General features: G+C 38.0%; 1 protein-coding gene across 4 annotated transcripts in view; it reads left to right on the forward strand.

The window, feature by feature from the left end:
* Window positions 1-23826, forward strand: part of SNX14 (sorting nexin 14) — a 63374-nt gene that overhangs the window by 23360 nt on the left and 16188 nt on the right. For 3 of the 4 annotated variants that reach the window (XM_055713428.1, XM_055713427.1, XM_055713425.1), the window contains 12 exons: window positions 2707-2791; window positions 5033-5189; window positions 5490-5565; window positions 6418-6462; window positions 6554-6634; window positions 6763-6877; window positions 8807-8962; window positions 9237-9361; window positions 10510-10568; window positions 14168-14194; window positions 17940-18072; window positions 23209-23410. In XM_055713428.1, coding sequence (XP_055569403.1) covers window positions 2707-2791; window positions 5033-5189; window positions 5490-5565; window positions 6418-6462; window positions 6554-6634; window positions 6763-6877; window positions 8807-8962; window positions 9237-9361; window positions 10510-10568; window positions 14168-14194; window positions 17940-18072; window positions 23209-23410 — 1261 coding nt within the window. The remainder of the gene's footprint in view (window positions 1-2706; window positions 2792-5032; window positions 5190-5489; window positions 5566-6417; window positions 6463-6553; window positions 6635-6762; window positions 6878-8806; window positions 8963-9236; window positions 9362-10509; window positions 10569-14167; window positions 14195-17939; window positions 18073-23208; window positions 23411-23826) is intronic. The other variant, XM_055713426.1, reaches the window with a different exon arrangement.

The following is a 23826-nucleotide window of genomic DNA, read 5'->3' on the forward strand; positions in this document are numbered from 1 at the left end:
CATATTTGCCTTGGACAGTAATTAATTAAATGTAATGTCTTCAGTTCTATGTATCTGGGTAGACAATATGTGCAAAAAACCTTAAAACATATACACATATTAAGCACAGTCAGAGGAACTACAAAATAAAGATTATCACAGAAATGCATTTCTCTCTACAAATGTTTGGATTTATTTGTATATATCCTACAGAATAATATAATTAATTCTGTCTCTTTGTGTGAAGTGATACAAGTATCTCAGGCAAAAAGATACTCATATTAACTTTGTGTTTTGGAACAAAATTGAAACTTGGCATGCTCAGCCATTTAGGGGAGCATGGTTGCTTATGCTATGCTATATTTTTCAGCTCATACCTTTTTTTCCTGCTGAACAAGTGTTTCTGTGTGTACACATGCCCACATACAGATTCCGACAGCCTTAATAGCTGTGAAGCATGTACTACTGAAAATGTGTGGAAGTCAGAGTTGATACACACATTGCAAATAAAATACTAATTTTTTGTCGTTTTAGGAATCCTAGTTTAAAATTTCAGTAGTTAACTGAAAAGATAGAATGCTTTGTAGCCTTCTAGCTCTGATACAATGTCCTTTATAGCCTCACCTGAGAAGAAATTAATCACCGATTGCACAATAAAATAGTCTTATACCTTTGCCAAATAGCACTCTTTCAATTTGGATTTGTTATTAAGTGCTTGAAAGCGATAGTTCTAGCTAATAGACAAAATTTGTAAATTCAGGAACTACTATGTGTAAGGAAAACCAGACTTTTTTCCTTTTTTTTTTTTTTTTTTCAGTTATAGCTTGGATCTTTTCGACAAATAATCTTCTATGAATTCCTTTGTTTTCTTTGTTTTCTGTTTAGGGCTGCTTAGGTGGGTTTGTCGGGACACGGTTGCTGAACAAAGTGACCAGCACTTCAGACTAGTTAGCTCTTGAAATACCCCCCCTGCCTCAATGTGGAATTTCCTTATTGTGGCCATTTCTGGGTTGCTTATAGGTTTTGAAGGGAAGTGAAGGTGTCCCTTTGTATGATGTGGGTAGACCTGCATCTGGTTGAAATTTTTGTCAAAAGTTGGTTTTATCTACTAAAAGTGTCGGTAACAGTTTGCTTGCTGTGCTTTTTGACTCGCCTCTGCAGGAATAAACACTCCCCTGTCCCTATGTTCTGTAGGAAACTCCTGATTGAAATTACTGTTGAAATGCGAGTCTAAAAGGACAGGGTTTTCCACTGATCAGCAGAAGCTCCGACTTTCTTGCTTGTAAATAGGAGCTGACCTTAATTTAGTTACAGGAGTTCTAGCTGCTTGTACTAGCTTGGCTGGGCTGGCCAGGTCAGGTCATAGCTGTGCAACTGCAGCGTTACAGGGCAGTGTGCTATTCTCCTTGCACAACTGAATAAACAACCAACTTTTCTGTCGGCTCTGGTGGGGCCTTGGCAATTACAGTTCTGTCCTCGACTGGGAAAAAGCACTTTTATGCTTCTGTTTCATTACTTCAGGTCTTTGTTTGACTTAATATTGGGGAGAGACAAACCCATTAGGAAAGAAACTTGTTTGGAAATCTTAAATTTTGAGCATTTGCAACTATGTTTCTGCTTCTCTGAAACCTCTTTGGCTCTTGCTTGAAATAAAGGGCATGCAAAGTGTTGAGTCAGTTTCTAGATAAGTTTCTGTGGAAACTACGGCAACTGATAAAGCAGAATCCCTTGAAACTGTAAAGCCTGGGGACTGGGTGGCTGTGGAGAGAAGCTCTGCTGCAAAGGACGTGGCCCCATGGTAGACAGTAAGCTGAGCACGAGCCAGCAGTGTGTACTGTTAATAGAGCATCCTGGGCTGTATTAACAGGAGCAGAGCCAACTGATCAGGGAAAGTGATTATCTGCCTTTAGTTGATGGTCTTTGGACAGCATCTAGGAGCCCAGTTTTGGGCTCCCCATTACAAAAGAGACATTAGTAGAGTGGAGCAAGTTCAACCAAGGGGCCACCAAGATGGTTGGGGCTGGAACGTTTGACCTGTGGAGGTCCTGAGGTCCATTTGTGCCTAAATTGTTCTGTGATTTTCCTTTCATTTTCGTAGCCATCAAGGAAAGCATAAATGCAGGACTCTAATACAATCCTTGATTAAATCATACGTGCTTTTTTTTTGATTCACGTGGTGTCATTGACATTAACAGTCACCTTGATTCAGTAACTCAAATTTTCTTTTGGTTCTGTCATTACCTGAGCTGTGACTTTTTTTCTGCTTATAGAGAGGAAGGTTTCACTTAGCTTTTATTCCTTGTGGACATGATTGCTGAGGGATTGCTGAGGGTTAAGGTATACAAGTACTAGAAGCAGAACATTGTTAACTTGCTTTTGTTGGTGGTCAGATCTTCATGTGGAGCAAAGTTTCGTATACTGTGACTTGGAAATCAAGCTGCATTACTATAATTATTGCAATGGAAGAATCATAATGGGAACAAGCTGACAATAAATGTGTTAACACTATTATTTATGGCATTTAGTTCTACATGATGTTATATGCTTTGCCCAGAAGAATGAACTACTGTCAGTTCATGAGAGAATTAATGTGTTGTTTCTTAAGGGTTCATTTTATGGTTAGAATGGGGACATATAAGCAAATTAATATGTTTGATAGTTGTCTGTAATAAATTTGAGCAAAAAACCCTAGAACAATTCTGGGTTTATTTTAAAACTATTCTTTAGGTGGATATTCCAACTGTTGTGACAAAGAAAATGCTCAAGGCAGCGATGAAACACATTGAAGTGATAGCCAAAGCCAGGCAGAAAGGTAATGTAAAGACTTAATATCTTGTCAGTTTCAAAGGGTAAGTGTAAATGTTTCTTTACGCGTGTTTGTTACTATATTTGCTAAATCTTTGCATCCTCGCTGCCTTGTCTTTTTTTTTTTTTTTAAAAAGTGATCTTTTTGCATTTTTCTTCTGGAGGTTGCAAAGACAAATAGGGAAAAAGTTACACTACAAATAAATCTCTCAGTTTTGATTTTCATTTCCCCACGTTGAAAATACTAAATTTCTTTCTCTGTATAGTAAACAGGAATGTGTTTTTTGTTTATTCAGGGCGATCAAGATCATTTAACAAAGCTTCTTGAAGTTTTTCCTCTATATTCCAGATGAGCAATTATAGATGAAAGGATTTGCATGTCCATGAACTGTATTGTAACTGTAACTCCATAGCTACAATGATTTTGCCATCTGTACGCTAACATGAACAGTGGAGTTCTTCAGTACATTGAAAAGTTAGGTTTATAAGTCACAGAGAGACTTTGAGCAGTAGCATGTTTAATTATTATCCCCCCCAAAATATCTTCACAAGCCTAATGTAAAAATTATATTAAAACTTCACACTGAAGGAATATTTGGAAAATATTTGCTTATAAAAGAATACTTCCAATGCTTCCTGTTGGAAAATAGTTACCTTTATTTTTTTTTCACTGGCTGTGTTCCACTAAATGGCTGTATCCACTAAATGTGGTTTCGTTTTAAGCATAGATGTTTACTTTAACTGGAGTCATGAACTTTCTTCCATTCCCTCAAAATGTCTGCTTGATATCCATAAATATAAGCCATTGGTTCTGTGGTAATGAATAACATGAATTATGAGACATAGTGTGATCATGTTAGATGTCTTCGGTGGTGCAACAGCAATTTCAAGATAATAGATTATCTTGCAGTGCTGAAGATGCCAGATTTCGTATTTCCTTTGATTTCTACTGAGGAGTTGGAAACACTTCTCTGTAGCAGCAAAGAACTGTATCTTAAATGTACAGCGTTGAAAATATAGCCATTTTCTTCAGTGTTCTAAAGGAATAGGCTTGTTCCCCGAGGGCAGATAGGTGAAGTAGCAGCTGAAAGTAACTTTTAGTGGTTCTTTCTAGTAAAGGTTGCGAAACCAGCCACCATAATACATCGTTCCGAGGCAGCTTTCAGACCTTGCTTTGGTTGCCAGTTGAGCCTCGCCTTTTCTGTTTGTTTTTCTCAATCCTTTTTCAAATGATTGCTTTAGGGGGCATTTCCTTTTATCCTACTCTTGGTACCCGTACGTCTTTTAGTAATTCCTCGCTGTTTGCACAGACACCTCCATGATTCATTACCTGTTCTGGCCAGAGAACACATTCCTCCTCTCTGCTGTTAGTGGCACCAACTAGGCAGATTTATCAGGCAATATACATCCCTGCATCCCCCATATCAGCTGATACCACTTGTTCTTGGCTGTGAAGGACAAGCTAGCAGGCTTCTGCACTAAATTCAATATGCTGGAAACAAGCTTTAACCTTCTAGGTAACAGGTATGTATTTTGTGTCTGACCAGTGCTTAGTGTGGCTCTTGGCACGAGGCTGTGCCGGATTGCAGCTAGGTGTGATTTATTACAGCTCAGTTCTTGCCTTTGAAGTGACTTGAAGGAATACAATGTTGTTGCTTCTAATTAATATGTATAGTTTTTAATGTGATAAAGCAGGTATTCTTTCAACTCCATACAGCTACTTGTAAGCAGCACTCTTGGAGATCCTTGTACTGGTTTTGGTTTGATTTACACTGTGTTTAAAACATGTTCATTCACATTTGTTTCTAAATGTTCTAAGCAGGGAACAGATATGTAACAGGATGGAGTAAAAGTTGCAGTTGGTTTCAAATTGTGTTGTAGGCTGGTCAGTTATGTAGAAGCCAAATGAAAGGGGGACTGTGAAGGAGGTCAGGGAAAAAGCAAATAGAGGCAGACTTTGGGCAAAGCAGTTTTTTAGAAAAATCAAGATGTTGAGTTCTTCAGTAATTGTAAATGAGAAAACATTCTGGAAACCATGCAAACTGCAATTGTTTGGTGAAGGAATTCTTATTTCAATGTGAGGTTTTATTTTTACATAGCCAGGCTTCAAAGACATTGTATCCCTTTTTGGCAGTTGTATATGTACTAAAAGTATTAACTTTTTAGCTCAAATGAAGAGCAATCGTCTCTTATGTCACAATGAGAAAAAAGCTGAAACAACTTGTAATACTACTTCTTTTACTTGCAGTAAAAAATGCAGAATTTTTGCAGCAAGCTGCTTTAGAAGAATATGGACCAGAACTCCATGTTGCTTTGAGAAGCCGAAGAGATGAGCTTCACTACTTAAGAAAACTTACTGAACTTCTGTTTCCTTATATTTTGCCCCCAAAGTCAACAGAGTGCAGGTATAGAAATTATTTAAATTTTATTCTTTAAAGTATCTGTACACTATGTAATACAGTAATTTTGGGGAGTGAAAGAATGAACTCCAAAGTTATCCTCCTCATCCCTTCTTATCCCTTTGCTTATGAGTTTTTGATTGGTCTTAAAAATAGCACGCTTAAGCTATTATTAAATACTAAAATATTTCCCAGTAAAATGTAACAACATTGGAAACTTGTCTTAGAAAATTATGTAATCTAGCATTGGTTCTGATTTTTTTCTTCTTTTTTTTTTTTTTTTTTCTTTTTTTTTTTTCTTTTCAGATCCCTGGCTCTTCTGATAAGAGAGATTCTGCCTGGTTCTGTTTTCCTTCCCTCAATGGATTTTTTAGCTGATCCTGTAAGACTTCAGAGCGCAGGAATAATCTTAATTTATTCAGTATTACTGTTTTCCTACTAAGTATGTTGTGGTAAAGCAAATGATGCACGATGACTTTAGTGCTGTGCATTCTTACTGGGTAAAAGGAAAAAATCTTGCGGCCAACTTTTTTGTTTGTTCATTATAACCAGTTTGAGTGCTTAACTGGCTGAACTAACTTAAAATACAGTATTGGAATGATCTCTTAAGAATGCATTTTTAATGAAGGACTATAATTCCTGTCAAATGGGAAAATGCTGTGCTAGTATAAGCACCTTCAAATTGCTATAGCTACATTTAAACAAGAACTCAATTACTTGAACTCTAGCTGTATGTAACTTTATAGCAGTCTAAGTAAACCAGCCTTTTTTGCAGCTTTATTGAAATAAATTCTTTTGTCCTTAATTCTGCAAATAAGATGGCATTTATTTCTAAAGGGAGAACGCTGCCATCTTTGATTTTATTTATGCATGTATTTTAATAGGCAAATTCCAATACTTTTTGAAGGTATTGCCTAGCTGCAAACAGAAAGTACTGTATCTGTGAAAGTATTAGTAATTCATTAGATCTGCACTAATAGTAAAAATACTTACTAGAGCTTTCCTCCACTGGGTAAAGGATGTTTCTGTGCAGATCTCTTCAGAAATTCCCTGACTTGTAAATATTTAGGGAGACTGTGAAAGCTCAATTCTGAAACATGCGTTGCCAGGCTTTGGTTTTTTAAAGCATTAATAAACTCACAGGTTTATACTTAGGCATAATGTAGTGGTGAAATGATTTTCATCTGATTTGTTGAGTTTCTTTAATATTAAATTTTGTATTGTTTTCCTGCAGGACACTGTCAACCATTTGCTGCTGATCTTCATTGATGATAGTCCAGTGAGTATTGACAAAGTTAAAACAGTAGTAATTTGTTCCCCCTTTAAGGAAGCTTTCTTGCCCAATTGTCTCTTGACGTTTTTTTCTGCAGCCTGAGAAAGCAACTGAACCTACTTCTTCATTGGTTCCATTCCTTCAGAAATTTGCAGAACCAAGAAATAAAAAGCCATCTGTAAGCAAAGGCAACATTTATTTCCTTTCCTTCTTTGGATAAATGTTTTTGTTCTAAAACTCCTTGCATTATTTATGTACTCACTGAAACTTTGAAAATTGGCTGACTGCATTTTTTGACTTACTAAGGTACTGAAACTGGAGCTAAAGGAGATCAGAGATCAGCAAGACCTTTTATTTCGGTTTATGAACTTCCTGAAACAGGAAGGGGCAGTCCATGTGCTGCAGTTCTGCCTGACTGTAGGTAAGATTGCGTACGTGTGCTGAGGTGTATTTCATGATCTTTAAAAGCTTTAAGCATTTGCATGTTGAAGTGAATATTCAGTCTCAGAACTAGGCAGCATTGTTAAGCAATGTTAACCTTTTCAAATCTGCGTTCGCTTTACTTTAATATGTCCTGATTCTTGAATACTAATCTTGGCAATGCTAATGCTGGTGTGGACTGTAGGCCTTATTTATATTTCTGGGTTTTGGTAGAAGCCGTTTGTTTTAAAGCAGAATATTTTAGAAATATTCTAAATATTAGAACAGAATATTAGAAAATAGAAAAGAAAAGAATTCTGGCCACTGATACAAAGTACAAATGATTCTTTTTAATATGTAGTTATGGTGGTTATTTCTGAAATTATCTGTTCATCATGAAATGCTTCTCGTGTTCTTCTAGCTTTTAAAGTCTGATTTCTGTAAAGAACAGAAACATTAAAGGTGTTAAAACCTTCTATTCAGTAACTTGTATCTTGCTTATGAAGCGTGTAATTGGATTTACCATTACACAAATGTTTTAAAAGCTTTCTACTTTATAATAGTAAGGTTTTCTGTGAAAGTTCTGTAAGTTAGAATGGTTCATCTCAAGGTTTTTTTTGTCAGCTGGCTTACCAAAATAATGTTGGTTTTTGCTTTTAGTAAGCAAGTATTTCCATGTTGCGTAGGAAATAATGGGTTTGTCTTCATTTCCAAGCCCCTACATACACCAGAAAGATGTCAAATACATTCAACAAACTTTCATCTCCTAAAATACTGTAGAAATCATTAGTCATTACATAAGAGAAATATAAATAATCTCTGTGCTTTTTATGCATTAATAATCCTTCCAAACATGTTGGCTTTTTGTCAGAAAGCTCCTATCCTCACCAAAAATCCAACAAAGCAACGGCCTGTTCAGTGCTGGTGGTACTTTCAGGGGGGTTCTACACTGACCCTTCCAGAGTTCTCTAGAGCTGCTTCCCTCCAGCAGGAGGGCTACTCGGAATGTGGCTGTTGCCCATGATCAATGGTTTTTTGGGGGTAGACATGAAAATTTTCTTTCTTCTAAACTTCTCCTGCATTCTCATAAGTGGCAAACCTGTGTATTAGCTTATAAAACAATGAATGTCATTTAGGTCTCTCAAGTTACGCTGTCTCAAACTGTCTACTGTAGTTCGTTCTTCACTTGATAGAAATATTTTGGCTAAGAATCACTTACTGAGGAAAATAAACACAAAAAAAAAAAAACCCCCCAAAAAAATCCCACCAGAAAAATCCAGAATGATCTAGGTAGATTTTCTCTAGGTTAAGTTTATTTTTGTCTATTACTTGAAAAATTAATCAAATGCTCGAACACGACCTGATTTTCCCTCTTTCCGGCCAGTAATCACGCTGTTAACAGGATGGGCCAATAAATCGAGTAGGATTGCACAATAATTGTGCTGAATAGAATTTTTATTTTGCCAGGGGAAGTTCATTTTCAAGTTAGTCTGATACTAAAGATATTAAAAATATTATGATGGATTGGGTCTTAGGAATGAAATAGTATGGGCAGATGACTGGTATAAAGGGCTGCTGGGGCTCCATGTGTGTTTAGCATGAACTGGAAATCATGCTAAAAGAAAACGACAATTTACAGTTTAGTAATTTGGGAAGAAAAAGATCATTCTTCTGATTCAGGAAGAACTTCATGGATTTATCCTTACTGTGGTAAGGGATGTTTAGTTTTAATTGCAATAGATTTTCAGTAACAACTTTATGAACAAATCTGGATTACAGTTAATAAGGTAGCTACCTCATTACTTGAGATTTTGAGATGTCTTATGTTTCTTCATTTTAAAGTTTTGCAAATTACTGTATCTCCTGGAAAATGGGTTGATGCTATTTGTTTGCCAAGTTGATCAACAACTACATTTTCTTTACTTCTCAGAGGAATTCAATGACCGAATTTTGCGACCAGAACTATCAGATACTGAGAAGATGTCTCTTCATGAGGAAGTACAGAAAATTTACAAAACTTACTGCTTGGATGAAAGCATTGACAAAATCAGATTTGATCCTTTTATTGTGGAAGAGATTCAAAGAAGTAAGTTTGAATTTGAAAGGAATAATTTACACTGGAATTTAAACAGCATTCTTTAATAAAGTGAAGACTAATTCATCTAAATATGATCAACCTTTACTTTTGCCATAGTTTGAAAAATTATTACCCCCTTGTTATATTGTGCTTAAGCCTTGTTTGTCAGTTTATTTCTATTTTTGTCAGACTTACAGCAGTTAGCAAAACAATCACAAACTAAGACCAGAAACCCCCCTCAACTTTATATGCCTATATATGTCTTTATAAATTTTTTTTATAGTTGCTGAAGGTCCCTATATGGACGTTGTGAAACTTCAAACCATGAGGTGTCTTTTTGAAGCTTATGAGCATGTTCTTTCTCTGCTTGAGAATGTTTTTACTCCTATGTTCTGTCACAGTGATGAGGTAAGTGTGAAAGATGTGAAGAGTAGTCTTAGAAGTAAGATTGTATTTGTTTTAGGATACCTTATTTACAAGTCATGTGCATGTGGAACTTAAAAATCTGTCTTTGTTTTCCACTTTATTTAACATTCCAGGGGTGGGACCAGTCTCAGTATGAAAATTGAACGTATTTTAGTTCAACACAGAATGAAAAAACACCCTTCATTTTTTGATGTAACAATTTTTGTATATTACTACTATTACAAAATCCTCTCCACCCCTTCTTTTATGATTGCAGATTCAATGCAAAAGTAATTTGCGTGATGGATATACAACACTATCAGGAATCTCTTTCTTTAAGCATCATTGTATTTTTAAAAGTAAAGAAAGGTACAAAGGTTGTATTTAGGTACTTTCAGTGTTATGCATCCCAGCAGCTAAAAGTAAGGTCTCTGCTTTCAGGAAGGTCATTCAAAGCAATTTACTAGGTATTTTAAGATTGCTCTGTGACTGCGTACTGAATGCAAGTTTTTTTAAAAAATTAAATAATACATATAAATATTATATATATGTATTTTTATGTATATATATATATACACACACACACTCTTATGTAAATCTATATATATATGTATAAATAATTCCCCACACTGCCTAAGCTGCCTAAGGCCTTCTAATAGGAAACACTCAGGAGTGAGTCAATTCTTGTCTGTTTTAGTGTTTGTGTATGTAAATCAGGTTGCATATGTTAAACTTCTCGCATTATTTTGGGGCAGAATACATTGACTTGTCCTGGGAATAGGTACTTAACCTTACTTGGCACTATTCTTAATAAAGTGTATTTCTAAGAAATAGTTATAAGGCTTCAAATGCTTGATTTTTTTAATTGTATTTTTCTAACAAGGAAAAGACATGGATTTTGGTACTTGATTTTAGTTTTATTTCTGTTTTGGTTTTCATTTGTCAACCTCAAGACTACGTAAAGTAAAATAAGTAGTCCTGGGAGCATGTATTGCAAATTTGGTCTGCCCTTTTCCGAATGAACATTCTAAGAGCTAGGTTATGGTCACCTTGCTTTTTGTTTTGTTTCCTGAATATGCAATGTCGTTACATAGTAGCCCTTACCTCAGTTTGTCCAGTGTTTTCTTTGATACCTTGTTTATCTGTTGTAGTACTTCAGACACCTTTTAAGAGGAGCAGAGTCACCAACACGCAATTCGAGGTTTAACAGGTAAGTATGGTAGAATCTTTTAAGTGTGTTTGGTTTTTAGTTAAAAGCATCAAAATATTAAACTAGGAATTTTGCTACTGCCTGATACTAACGACTCAATTTTGGGGTCTTTTATTTTTTTTAATGGACAAATTACTGAAGGGGCAAACAATATTATACACGGTGTCTTTTTGCTTTCAAGTGGTTTACGTTAAAGAATTCTAAATGTGATATAGACCTCAACATTTGAGAAGGGGGAAGGGAAAAATAAAGGTACAGTGAGAATAAGATAACATGGAAATAAAGTGGTGAGAAAATTGACTGTATATATAAAATACAATTTTGTTGGTGCAGAGCTGTGTCATCTTGGATTTCAGCTCTTACAGGGGCAGGTGCAGTGTACCCTGTGTCTAACCAATCCAGTCACACAGTGGGAATCTGCCCTTGTTGTAACAAAGATGATTTGCCGTTTCTCCTAGGTCAAATGTGTTTTCTGTCCCCCAGCTCGCCCCATTCATTGCAGAAATGTAGCATCAGAAGCCTTGTTTCTGGGTTTGGGCTATATACTTAGAGACCACCTTCAGGCTTCTTAGGGCCTGTGGGGGAGAAGAGCATCTCCTGCGGTATGGATGGGTGATTTTCCATGGTGGCGTTAGGCTGAGTAAGCTTGAAGCCTCGTAATTTCTTGTCTTTCATTTTATGCTAGATGGCTCAGTCATAGACTAGCCCAACTGAATTACTCTTACTGTCTAGCCAAAAGAAGGAAAACTTCAGTGAGACAGTCTTTAATTTAGATAGACTTTCTTTCTTGGTGTGAAATAAGATCCATGGTGGTGAGAAAATGCTGGTGTTTATCATCTTAGATTACTTTTCTAGAGGAGTAGTGACAATTTATTTAACTTCTACTTTCATCAGAGATACACCTAGCAGCAGCCCTCTTGATTTGCAGCTGACTGTGAAGTGTGTTATTGTGAGATCCCTTTCTCTTCTGCTGATGTTCTTCAAAAACTACATGATCGTTCTCTTGAAAGTATCTCCATTGGTGACATCTATTACGTAGTCATAGTTCTTGTAGATCCAGGACTCCACTTTGGTGTAGTGCTTTCTCAGATTGGTGCTGACAAGCTTCTGTTTCCTTAGTAAAGAGGCATGGAGGGCAGCTAGACCAAACTGCATTTCTCGCCTGCGTGATACTCCGCTAGGAATGGTGACCTTACAACACACTCTGCTTGCTGTCAAAGATGGCTACAGGGTTTCATCCAGACCTCTAAATAGGCCTTGTGGTATCTTTCCTAAAATTATTCTTATCAAGGGTTGAAAGTATCCTGTCATACACTTCTTAAATGCAGTTAAAGTGCAAAAACATTTAAGTCACCTCCTTGGTGCTTGACTTTTCAAAACAGGGTGAAATTACAGGCAGTCTCTACCTAGAGATTTTTAAATGTATCTCTGGCTACAAAATAAACTTTGTTTGGGAAACTGTTACAACGTATTCCTCTGGCGTTCAAACAGTATCCCTACCATTACTGAAAATGTATCTGGTTTACATTTTAGAACAGTTTGAATGCCTTGAGTATATATGCTGGTGTACGATATGAGATACTGTATGGTCCTGAAGTGGTGCCTCAGCGATTATTTCCATGAAGCAGAGGTCTTATCAGAGGTCCTGTCTGCAAGCATTTTGCCTGCTGCTTTGGAGTTTCCCTCTGCAGAATATGGTACAGTCAGTCACTGCCGGAGGATGGGGGTGGGGGGGGTGGGAAATAATTTAAAAACGGTTACATATGGAATTAATCCAGAAGTTATCCATATGCACATACCTTATCTTGCCTTCTCTTCCCTATTCTAGCATTAGTTCCAGTTGAGAGAACTTATATGCAAATAGATTAGGGTTTTTTTCCGTATCTTTGATGCTTTGCAAGGGGTACTGTGTGTATATTGTATAGATACTACTGGTTAAAAAGTCAGATAAAGTAATATATATGAAATCCTGGTGGAATGTACGTGTGGGTTATGTGTTGAAAGATTTCACTTATTGTAAGAAAAGAAAATTATAGAGCAGTTTCTAGAAAACACAAGTGGGAAAGTAGGAGGAAGTGTCTATCTGTGCAATTTCTGGTTTGAATTACTTCTTTGAACTGTAAAAAATAATCATGGCTTTTTGTGTACAGATAGGACAAGTAATGTGCTGTGAAAACTGCTAAGGTAATAGATCAGAAGTTACAAGTATTTCTGGAGTGTAAAGAAGTCACATTGAGGGTATTCTGATAATTTGATAACTAGCTGTGGTTGTCAACATTTAACTCCGTAACTGGTATTTTCCACCTAATGTTTAATGTGTGCGGCCAATGAAAACTGATGTTTTAAGTTGCAGTTCTAGCAACTTAATTTTGGGTGTGTAGAAGAGAGGACAAGAATTCACTCTCCCTCTCTCATATTTATGTATTTATAATACATTACTACATTACTTAAAGATATTCTCTGTTGGAAGTCTTAACGAAAAAAGCAAAGCTGTTATGCGATGTAAAATCCCAGATTTCAGGATAGCTATACATCTGTCTTGTTTTTCTGTACACCATGACCACATACTGAAATAAATACATCGTGATTTCTCATCATTGGGATAGCAATGCAAATAAAACAATTTTTCAAGTAAGGGACCAAGTAGAAAAGATACTAACAATTCTGAGGAGTGGTTAGGAGTAAAACCTACAGAGTTAAAGTCTCTGAACTGTTGTGTGCAATGTAATTGTTTGTCACCATCAGTTCCAACTTGGTGGGTTATGTTTCCAGTTGCACAGTTAACATGACTAAAGACAGTGTAAGATGCCCTAGCATCAGTTCATCTTGTAAAACAAAAATCTAAAATTTGAGTATTTCAATCCATTATCAGTTTGTCCAGAATTCAGGAGCGTCAGTGAGATAAAATCATGTGTGCGGTGACTGTGTTGCAGTTCATCTATTTAAATGTCTTGGTTGGAATTGCTGAGCATTGGCAGAGGCATTGGTTCCATGTACCAACTTATGTAGAATGTAAAAATGCGTGATGGTTCTTAAAATCCATGAGAAAGGAAGAAGGGGGGGGGGGGGGGGGGAAGTGTTTTTTACTATATCTAATATGAGGGGGTAGGGAATGGTATTATCACATAAAGTAAGTCCACAGCCCTTTCTTTGTATTGGCTGAATGAACTAGATTCCTACGTGACTTCTGAACATAGGTTACAGAAAAAGTTAGCTGCCTGGTTGGCACTACAGGTAACTTTAAGAAAGTCGGTTCTCTGTAAATTGGTAGCTGCTTGTGGTGAACGTCAGTGAAGACCTGAAAGTTTCAATAACTGAGGTTTTAAATACAAAGGCCAAGGCTGTGATGATGAAACATGGAGGGACCGTTTGCATTTCACTTTCCTAGGATTTTAGGTCAAGAACTCCTAATTGCACCACGTGTTTTATTAACTTGTTGTGATGCTTGAAGCCTGTTCAGTTTTGTTGGGATAGGTCTTGCCAAATTTGGTTGGGTTTTCTTGTTTGGTTGGTTTTTGTTGTTTGGGTGGGGTGTGGGGGGCGGGTTTAACATCATTTTCTCCTGGGCTCTGAGGTAATTTATGTGCCTGTTGTTGCAGAAGTAGCCTGAGTTTGGATGACTTCAGGTAAGTCTGTCTAACACTTGATAAATGTTGTGTGTTAGTTACGCTGCATCTATCATCACTGCATCACACGGCCTTTGTAACAGCAAATAACTGTCCATTTTATTTGTAAACAACATGTCAATGTCTTCTCTGAACTAAACTGCATTTCTCCCCATGATAAGCTTTACTACTCATGTCCTCTTCACAAGTGTTTAGAAATTGGTTGATTGCTAACTTCAGAAGTTTGCAGTATGTTAATATTGTTTGCTGTTAACGATTTGTTGCTAATAGTTTTGAAATAGATTTGTGTAACTTGAAGTTTGGGGTTTTTTTTCTGTGACTGCTAGCTGCTCCAAAATTTTCTTTACACCATGTCACATTTCCAGATCCAGTTTAAGGTTTTACTACTTAACCGCTTTTTTTGTCTTGCACAGCTGTGTCCAGGATGATCGTTGCCTAACATTGCATGCAAATATAACCTTTTTATGAATACTATCAAGCACTCAAAACCAGCAGTTCCCCAAATTAGTTCTCTCTGCAGCTTTTCTTGACTATTATAAGTTTGATTACAACATGTGCTATTTTTTATAATTCGCTCTAGGTAGTGTGTGATCACTCATTAATGCTTTAATAGCTGTTCAGTGGTTTGTTTTCTCATTATTGGTGTGCCTCTTTAGATACATGATATCCAAACTTGGAAAACAATTTTTTGATTATAGACTTTTCTTTAGAATTTATTAGAGCATCAGTATTACTTATATTACTTGTACTGTTCTTGAGTCTTGAGGGAAATTTATCAACCTCATTTTACAGGTTAGGAATCCAGGTATACAGACACTTTTTATCTTTCATGTGCCAGTTCAGTGTATTGAGTTATAACTTGCTAGACTGTGGAGCAACAAGGAGTACTTGAGGCATAAGTGCCATTCATTGATTTTTAAGTGCAGCTGTATGCGCTCAGCATTTCTCCTAATTGGATGTAGGGGTTTCAGTCAGCCGAAACAACTTGTCTGGTACTTCTTGACCCGCGGAGGTTCACAAAAGCATTCTTCAGCTGCATGTCCGTGGCTGATCACTTGTGAAGATCTGTTTAGTGCACTGAATGAGGCAGGGAACCTCGTGAGGTAGGAAATTTATTTCACAACCATGCACGATTACAGAATGCCACAGGGCACAGTGGCAGTAACGCAATATTTGGTCTGCAATTCCCAGCTGTACAGTGAACAATAATTGTAATTTTTTAATGTTGGGTATGTGCGACTTCTGGAGTGTTTTAAGGGAGGGGGGGGGCGGAAAAAAAGGAAAAATGCATTCCAACCTCTTGTCACCTCCTTCATCAGGAATATTGGAACCTGTAAACTCTCCACTCGAAACCCTGCCAAGAAAGCAGTGATAGAATAATGCTAACAATAAGAAAAGTCTAATAGCGCTGTAACATGAATCGGCACTAGGGCGAGTGGGATACGTTTTCCAGCGCGTTTTGTGCATATATTTGTTGACAGGTCTTTGAAAAACTTTGTCTCTATTCTAAACTGGCCATGTCCTCTCCTCTTTCTTCCCTCATGCCTTGAACTTGATCATATTCTATTACCATCTCTTCCCTTCTGCTTTGCCCCATATTCTTTCACCTATTTTTACTTAGCTGGTGAATCTATTAGGGTTTTTTGTGTATTTCTTTTTTTCTCGCTCAGCTTCGTCAAAATTTTTATCATTCTGTTTGTCTGTCCATCTCTAATATCCACAGATTTTTTTTCCTCGCTTTTCTAATCTGGTTTGTGCTCTGCATGCTTGCTCAAGGATTTGTGCCAAACCACTCCTGCGTTCTCTCCATATGTTGTTCAGCATGTATCTCTGTATCCTCTTATTTACCAGTGTGTGTTCTGAATTTGTGTCTTCCTGTGAAGAGAATCCCATCACAGTTTGTCGCTTTATGCCTTTTCCAGTTTAGGATTGCTCTGTATTCCTTAGGCATAATCTTTGGGCTCAGCACGGGGGTGGGCAGGGGTGGCTCCTAGCTTGTGAGGCTGAGTCCTGGCCCCGTACTGCTCAGTACTGTCAGTACTGCAGTTACAGGCAGAGCTGTATTCTGCCTTCAGCTGGAGCGTGATCAGTGCAGGCAAGAACGGATCTGACCCTGGAGTACTCAGCAAATCTTGGAGCTTGTGCAAATTAATCAAAATTATGAAAACTGCACAAGTTTTCACAGGAGCAATGAAAACTTCTTTGAGTCAAGCCAGAGGTCTGAAGTATTAACCTTCTAGAAAAGCTGTCTGCTTTTGTCTGAATAAGGTTTGTATTTTGCTAGCCCAGTGTTAAGCTCCTGAACAAGATTCAGGTAGGTCCCCAATATGAAAAAGTTCAGTTCAGCACAGTAACATGTAGAAAAAGTTGTTTAAAAATTGGGTTAAATTGTTCAAATGTGGATACAAACAGCCAAGCAACCTTATTTTTGCTTGGCAGAGATAAGTAAGATAGATGGTGCTTGTCTGCTTTGGAGCTGATGATAATATGAGACGGAAAAAGCAAACACTTGTGAAACAGTGGATTGCTTATGCAATTTTAGTCATGTACACAGTCTGGGTAAAATTATAAACAGGAAGATTGTTAGTAACACGCACATGCACATTTTGAGTCAGCAGTTGATGTTGTCAGCCTGCTTTTATGGGTGTTGAAGATGCTTTACCTGCTGGTCTCTTCTGCTGTTTTGTTGATACTACTGTTCAGTAGTTAATAATTCTTTGTTTTAAAGGAAAAAGAAACACTTAGTACTTTAGAGGACAAAAAAATATCCTAATTGTGCTTTTAATCTCAGTAGTCTATAAAGTTCTTTTGAGTCTTTGATTCTGCAGTTCACCGTATTGATTTTTAACCCACCTATCAACTGTATTTATTGAATCACTGTAAGTAATCTCAAGCCGATTCTGTATTCAACAAAAACATTTTTCTTTCCAGAATTACTAGCATTTCTACATAAGCAATAATCTTCACTGTCAGGCCTTGTCTAAGGGTGTAAGAACTCTATAAAATCTGTTCTCTCAGTAAGGAGTGCGGTTCCTGCCCTGTTATCTTTCTTTTTCTATACCTTGTTGCTTTTTGGATGCTTCGTCCTAAGTGGCAAGACTTTAAAAAGTCTTCATCTTTCAGTCAGACTGGCTCTTCAAGCCAAGATTCGGCAGTTGCATCTGTTTTCTGTCACGCCCAGTCTTGCGCCTTGCACATTCCTCTTGTCTGTCCTTAATGCTTGAAAGTCAAGACCGATCTTAAATGATACATGCTTGTAAAATTCTGGGATGGTTATTTTTTTTTTTTAAAAAATGCATCTAACTACACCATTTACAGTACTTGGCAAGAGTGGATAAATACTTAAATATGCGTACATGGAAAAGGACAGAGTTGCTGACCTTCTTGGTCACATGAAACCTGTAGCAATACCACAGTTTCTGCTGTCAAAACAGAAGTGCTCTGCATAGTTAATTGTTTATTCTGTGTCCTGCATTACTAGGGTACTATTATAAGAGTGTTAATGTTTGTTCATGGTTAAGCACATGAGAATCCCTTATCACTTAGAAGTGTAATCAAGAAATTTTGCTGATCGATAAGAGAACAGATTTGCCATGAATTAATTTCTGTGTAAGTGGAACTGTAAATATATTGGCTACTTGTTTATACAGTTGTTCCTCTTATCTGCAAACGAAGTGCAGTGGCCTGCTTAGCAGCTGTGTAATAATATGCCTTGTGTTGTGAACTCTGGCTCCTGTAATCCTAGGACCACACAGAAGAGAGGAGAATCATTTGGAATCAGCAGAATAGGCAACAAAATAAAAGGTGTATTCAAGAGTTCCGCGATGGAAGGAGCTATGTTGCCTAATTATAACTTAAATGAAGGAGAAGATGACTTTGTGAGTAAAAGCTTTAAATTTGTCTTTAAGTAGTCATTGTTGTTGGTTGGTTTTTCTTTTTTTTTTTTTTTTTCTTATTTTGAGAGTATTATGTTTTTGCCTTTTCTGTGGTCTGACTTCACTGCAGGGTTTTCATATGCTGGCTTTTGGTTAAGTTGCCTTGTTTTCCCTGTATTCATTGACAAGCCAAGGCCACATCCCCAGGTGGTACGCCTCTTGAGGTTATTGCTTTAGTACAGAGAACTACTAAAAGTAGTGGTGTTGTCACTGGAATTGGGAATAAGAAAACTCAACACCAATGTAGCACTGAGAAGATTCCTTTATTGCAGCACTGGATGCGTGGGGGATCGCTCCACCCAGCATGCATGCCATACGCTTCATTCAAACAAAATTATATAGTCCACACTTAGATTTAGGCATTACATTTCTTGGAAAAATCATACATATTCATTTGGTAGGTGGTACTATGTTAATTGAGCATCACACACGCTCATTACAGGTATGTTAGAGTCTTCTAAGGGGTCTCAAACAATAGCTGATCCTATAGTTACAGCTGACCCATCAGTGAACCTTAATTTACTTCCCTTATATGGGGAGTCCAAGTTTGTTTCATTAGTGACCTATTGATTTTTAACCTGTATTTATTGAATCACTGTAAGTAATCTCAAGCCGATTCTGTATTCAAGAAAAACATTTTTCTTTCCAGAATTGCTAGCATTTCTACATAAGCAATAATCATCACTGTCAGGCCTTGTCTAAGAGTGTAAGAACTGTATAAAATCTGTTCTGTCTCCTCGGCCACTGTACAGTCTCCTCAGTGACCATAAGCTTTAAACAACTCTTGGCCTCTCGGCATAAAATTACACAGCCAGGGTTGGTTAGCAGTCTCTCGATAGTGGTTATACTGAAACAAACAATATAGTTGCAGAGCTAAACCAGACTATTCTACATTGTTAACAGTGTCAGATATTTTTGTAAGCAATTAATTTTTCTCTGAAAACTTACCATGCCATTTTATAATTCTGGGTAATAAGGTACGTGTAGGACCATGCATGGCTGTTCCTGTGAAGCTTGGTGTTAAGACCTTAAAGCCATAGATAAAGTAGTGGAAAAATTGCTGTCAGGTCGGTCTGTGATGCAGTGTTTTCTCTTTAGACCATGAACCAATAGTCCTTTCTCGTTTGTTGTGGGTTTCTCCTTCAGCTAATGTTTTTCTTTCATGCCAAGCAGCAGTGAATAGAGCCAGTGGTAGAATTGTTGTGTGGCACATTGGTACCTGAAGCACAGTTGGGGGACAAATGGAAAACTTTAAAAAGGGAAGAGGAGGGAATTAGTCCAAAGTTATTGGTAGTCATGTATTTTTTACAGTGTATCTGTCAATTCAACCCATTGTACCTGTTCCTGACAAACAAAACTTAGGTGTTTATCACCTTGATGAACTGCTGGCTTATTTTCCACAGCCTAAAGATAAAAGTGTAAATAGGAGTTTATATTATTCACCTTGTTCCGAATTGCTTTCAGAAGAAGGTGGGAAAGACTCAGCAACTTAGAATTCTAGGTAGGTTTAGTTTTTTTCTTTAGGAGGAAAAAAAAAGGCAATTTTCTGTACAGGCTAAATGTTTATATAAGTCATATAAACTACATATGTTTATATGTTCTAAGTTATAAAGCTCTAAGGAGGCAGAACTGTTGCAATTTCTTAAGACAGTTAAGTTCTTGTAACTTCTCTTTGAGGCGAGATTCTAATGAAAATGGTTTAATTTTGCAGCATTGCTGTTGTAGATTTTGCTAGCCAAAGGGCATGGAAGTATAATTCCCCCTATAGCAGAGGAATTAGTAGAGGTGTAATTGAAGCAGTAGAGCTCAGGGAAGGAACATGGTTGTTGTGTCAGAGTACAAGAAGTTAGTTGTGAGAAGTTGCTGAATTCAGCAGAAGGGACAGACACTATAGACTAATTTCTACAAAGGAAGGTTTTCAAATTGTTAGAATGGTTTTACTTTAGGCAAGAACGGAAAGGTTTAAGTGCAGCATTGTCTCAAATACCTTCATTCAATAAAGGGAGGCTGTTACATTTTTACTAAAGCCTCTTTAGACAAAGTTTGAGAAATACCTAAATCCCTTCGCTCCCTAAGTGTGGATGGGAAGGAGGATTGTTACCAAACCCAGGCTAGAAGTCAGGTGAGGGACCTGGTGGAAAGAGGTTATGAGCACGTGAAACTTTGCTTATGATTAAATACAACCGTAGAAGGGCTGAGTGAGGAAGGCAGGAATGACTGATCCCCTCCCTGCTTTAAGCCCTATACTGATTCTGCAGTGCTGGGAATATAATCAGTGTATCAACTGATAGGATAGTCCAGTATATGAAACTAAATAAATGGGAATAAACCAGAATCGCAAGCGGCGGTAAATTAAAAGAAAGAAAGAATCAAAACGTAGGCAAGAGTTTCAATCGAGTCTGTGCTCAAGCATTTAGTTTAGTCAAAAACTACAGAGTTGGGTAAGTCTGAGTGCTTCAAGAATGGCCTTGCAGTTCTGCAAGGAGGTCCTAGTGGAGACGGTGTATTTAGTGCTAACACAAATATACAACAGTAGCGCAGCCCTCATAGAATGAGGGAGTGAGTGCACATGGCACCCAGCTCGTGCTGCCCCATCTGCAGAAATTCAGCTGTTCTTGACTTGCAGTTGCTCTCCTGAAATGTTGTTCTGCTGTTTCTGTCCAGTGGTGACAACCATGTAAAGCCTGGGGGAGGGGGAAAATGAGGGTAAGACCTCATACAGAAGACTCTGTAGATGTAAAACTGCCTGATGACCCTGTCGTTGCAATTTAGGGAACGTCTGTCCTGTTTATTCCCTTCTTCAGTGCAAGTTTGTCATGCAGTTTGTGAGCCCTAATTGTTCATTCCAGGGTGGGTTTATTTTTGTTGGCTTTGTGAAAGAGGTTTAGCTCTCAAATTGTGAACCACCTGAGCTGAGTGTGGTCTCTGTGTAGTAGCAACTGAAACTGTTCTTTGCCTGTCACAGTTTCTCTTTTTATTAAATAAATCAGGTAAGTGGAAGCAAAAAGGGTGTTTTGAAAAGAGGAGATTCAGTTAGTGGATCTACGGAGGTGCATTTTGGAAGACAGCAGGTCCCCACTGTAACCGGTTTAAGGATCGTTTTGGTATGCTGCAAAGCAAAACAAAATTGGACAAGGGTTGCTCATGTGTGTTGAACCAGTTGTGCTTCAGCTGCAGTTGGGTCACGATGATGTGAACGTTGTAGTGCAGACGGCCAAAATCATTTCAGGGGTGCTGTATTGCATTGAAGCGTTGATCAGATTATCCCCATACAGGTGAATTTGTTCAGCCACCTAGGCTTGGCCTTTGGGGGGAATTTGGCTTTAAATTATGAAGTTAAGGGAAAAGGACTTGAAAGTGGGATTCGTGCTTTCCAGTTTGCTCTACTTTCACGCTGTAAATTTGTATGTTAAAATCTCCTGTTTTAACTGCAGTAAGTGGCAGTACTCTCAAGCCTTTATGTGAGACTTACTAAAATGATGTACTTCTGAATTGTCACTTAACTCTAACCTATCTCTACGTTACAGACTTAATAGCTGTGTAAATTGTGGCTGGAAGAGCAGGGTGTTGGCTACTGCGGCAGGCACAGGCAGGGTGATGGGCTTCGGTGTTGCTTCTCGTCAGGCAGTGACTGCCTCCCTGCAGGGTTGTGATGTCTTAGAAGCCCTTGTACTGGCAGCAGGCTAAATTAGATTCAAAAAAAATTCAGTTTTATAAGGGAACAGGACTAGGTTGGTTTTTTTCCACCTGCTGTCTATGCTTGTGAAAAGACTGTTCCCCAGTGCATCTTCAGCGAGGGCTCTCTCCCCACAGGTTCTTCATTCTGCTTTAATTTGTCATCTATTTGAGTCTAAGGCCAGCCCTACCCTTCTTTCTCACAGATGCTGTCTCTTCATTTGCAAAAATTATTTTTACTCCTTTGGGTCACGGTTTTTAATTATTCTTTTTGTTGTGTGCGGTGAAGGTGATAGTTGGGTTAAGCATTGTTTGGAGAAATAAATAGCTTTTCAAGAGTAGCTGTTCAAGCTTCATTTTTCATTTTGGATACTTAAGATACTCGTTCCGTTGCTGGTGGTCCTAAAAGCTTGTTAGCACTGCCTTTGTTGTTGCCTGGGTCCTGAGAACTGGGTGCGCTGTGTGATGGGTAGCTGGGTGGTTCATACCGGTGGGCAGCTCAGCCTGGCTGTGATGAGCAGTGTCAGGACTGTAAAACGAATGTCGGCGTGGTGCTGGGACGGGAGTTCAAATCTGAAAGAATTTCTTCATTGTTCACGTGGCCCTAGGTCTGCTTGCATATGGAAAAAATAGCGTTGTTTTTATGGCGTGGAGTCTGAGTTTGTGAACTCTCTGCGCCGGAGCTGCCCTGCATGCAGCCAGCGAGGATTAGGGCCACGCTGCTTCCGTGGGGCGTCTGTTTCTGGGGTTGGGGTGCTGAAACTGGAGCTGATGGGGAGTGAAGGAACACTCGTGATGGCTTACAGTTCTGGGCTGCAGGACTGATTCAACCCTAATCCTGGCTGTGTTGCACCTTGCAGAGCAAGTCAGATTGATGTGCCCACGGCATACTCCGTTGCACTCGGCTGTGGGGGTGGGACACCTGCTAGCTTGGTGCACTGGTGGCTTCTGTCTCTTGTTGCGTTTAGCTAGCTTCTTGGCTTGACGTTAGTAAGCTCCGTTTGGGTCCTAGTATCCTGGAAGATGCAGCGCAGCTAAATCTGCACCCAGGCTGGTTCCTGTAGCATTTGGTCTGTGTCTAAGGCCTTCTTCCAGCTCTCTCTCAGTACTTCTGTTACCTCCTGCTCTCTCCCCTGAAGTATCAGATACGGGACTTGATAGTGCTATAAAAACTTCCAGATCTCGCTAAAAGTTTCTAACTTCAAATTAATTTGCAGTGAATCTAAAAATAAAAATTAACCTACATGAAAACTCAATGAATGAAATGGGGGTTTTGTTCTTTTATTACTTAGTGACACATACTTAAAGGCTTGATTTACGTTTCATTATTGTATAGAAGTTTTTCAAATTTAGGCGGTACCAATTAAAATAGAACTGTAGATCTTGATGTTTGAATCTTTACAGATTGAAGAAGGCGTTATGGTGATGGAAGATGATTCTCCTGAGGAGGCTGTTAGTACCCCAAATACACCCCGCAACCTCGCTGCATGGAAAATTAGCATCCCATATGTAGATTTTTTTGATGATCCCTCCTTGGAAAGAAAAGACAGAAAGGAGAGAATTCCTGTGTTCTGCATTGATGTAGAGAGAAATGATAGAAGGGCAGGTATGCTATGTTGTGGATGAATGAAGTGTAATTTCAAAATAAACTCAAAATATTCTAGTGTGCTATATTCTGATGGCTGTTGCAGTGTATTTTGCATACATGTTCTTCTGATTTCAAAATAATGACTTCAAAGTTCTGAGGAGATGTGTTTGAGAGCTAAAATGATCACATTTAGTATTTGCAAGTTGAGAACTGACTCCTTGGCACTAACAATGCCAAAGTTTGAGATTTTTATCTTTCCAAAACTACTGATCCTATGATTCATATTAATAAACACCTGGCATGTTTTTCTTTCACACACTCTGGACTTCGGAATAATGAGCAACAAATGACTTTTATGTAAAACTTAAAATACAGTTCTTAAGAAATGAAAATCTTGTGCTTATTAGGAACCATCCTGGCTTGCAGGTAGTTTA

This window comes from Falco cherrug, chromosome 6 (genome assembly GCF_023634085.1).
Source record: "Falco cherrug isolate bFalChe1 chromosome 6, bFalChe1.pri, whole genome shotgun sequence".
In the NCBI taxonomy this organism is placed as follows: Eukaryota; Metazoa; Chordata; class Aves; order Falconiformes; family Falconidae; genus Falco; species Falco cherrug.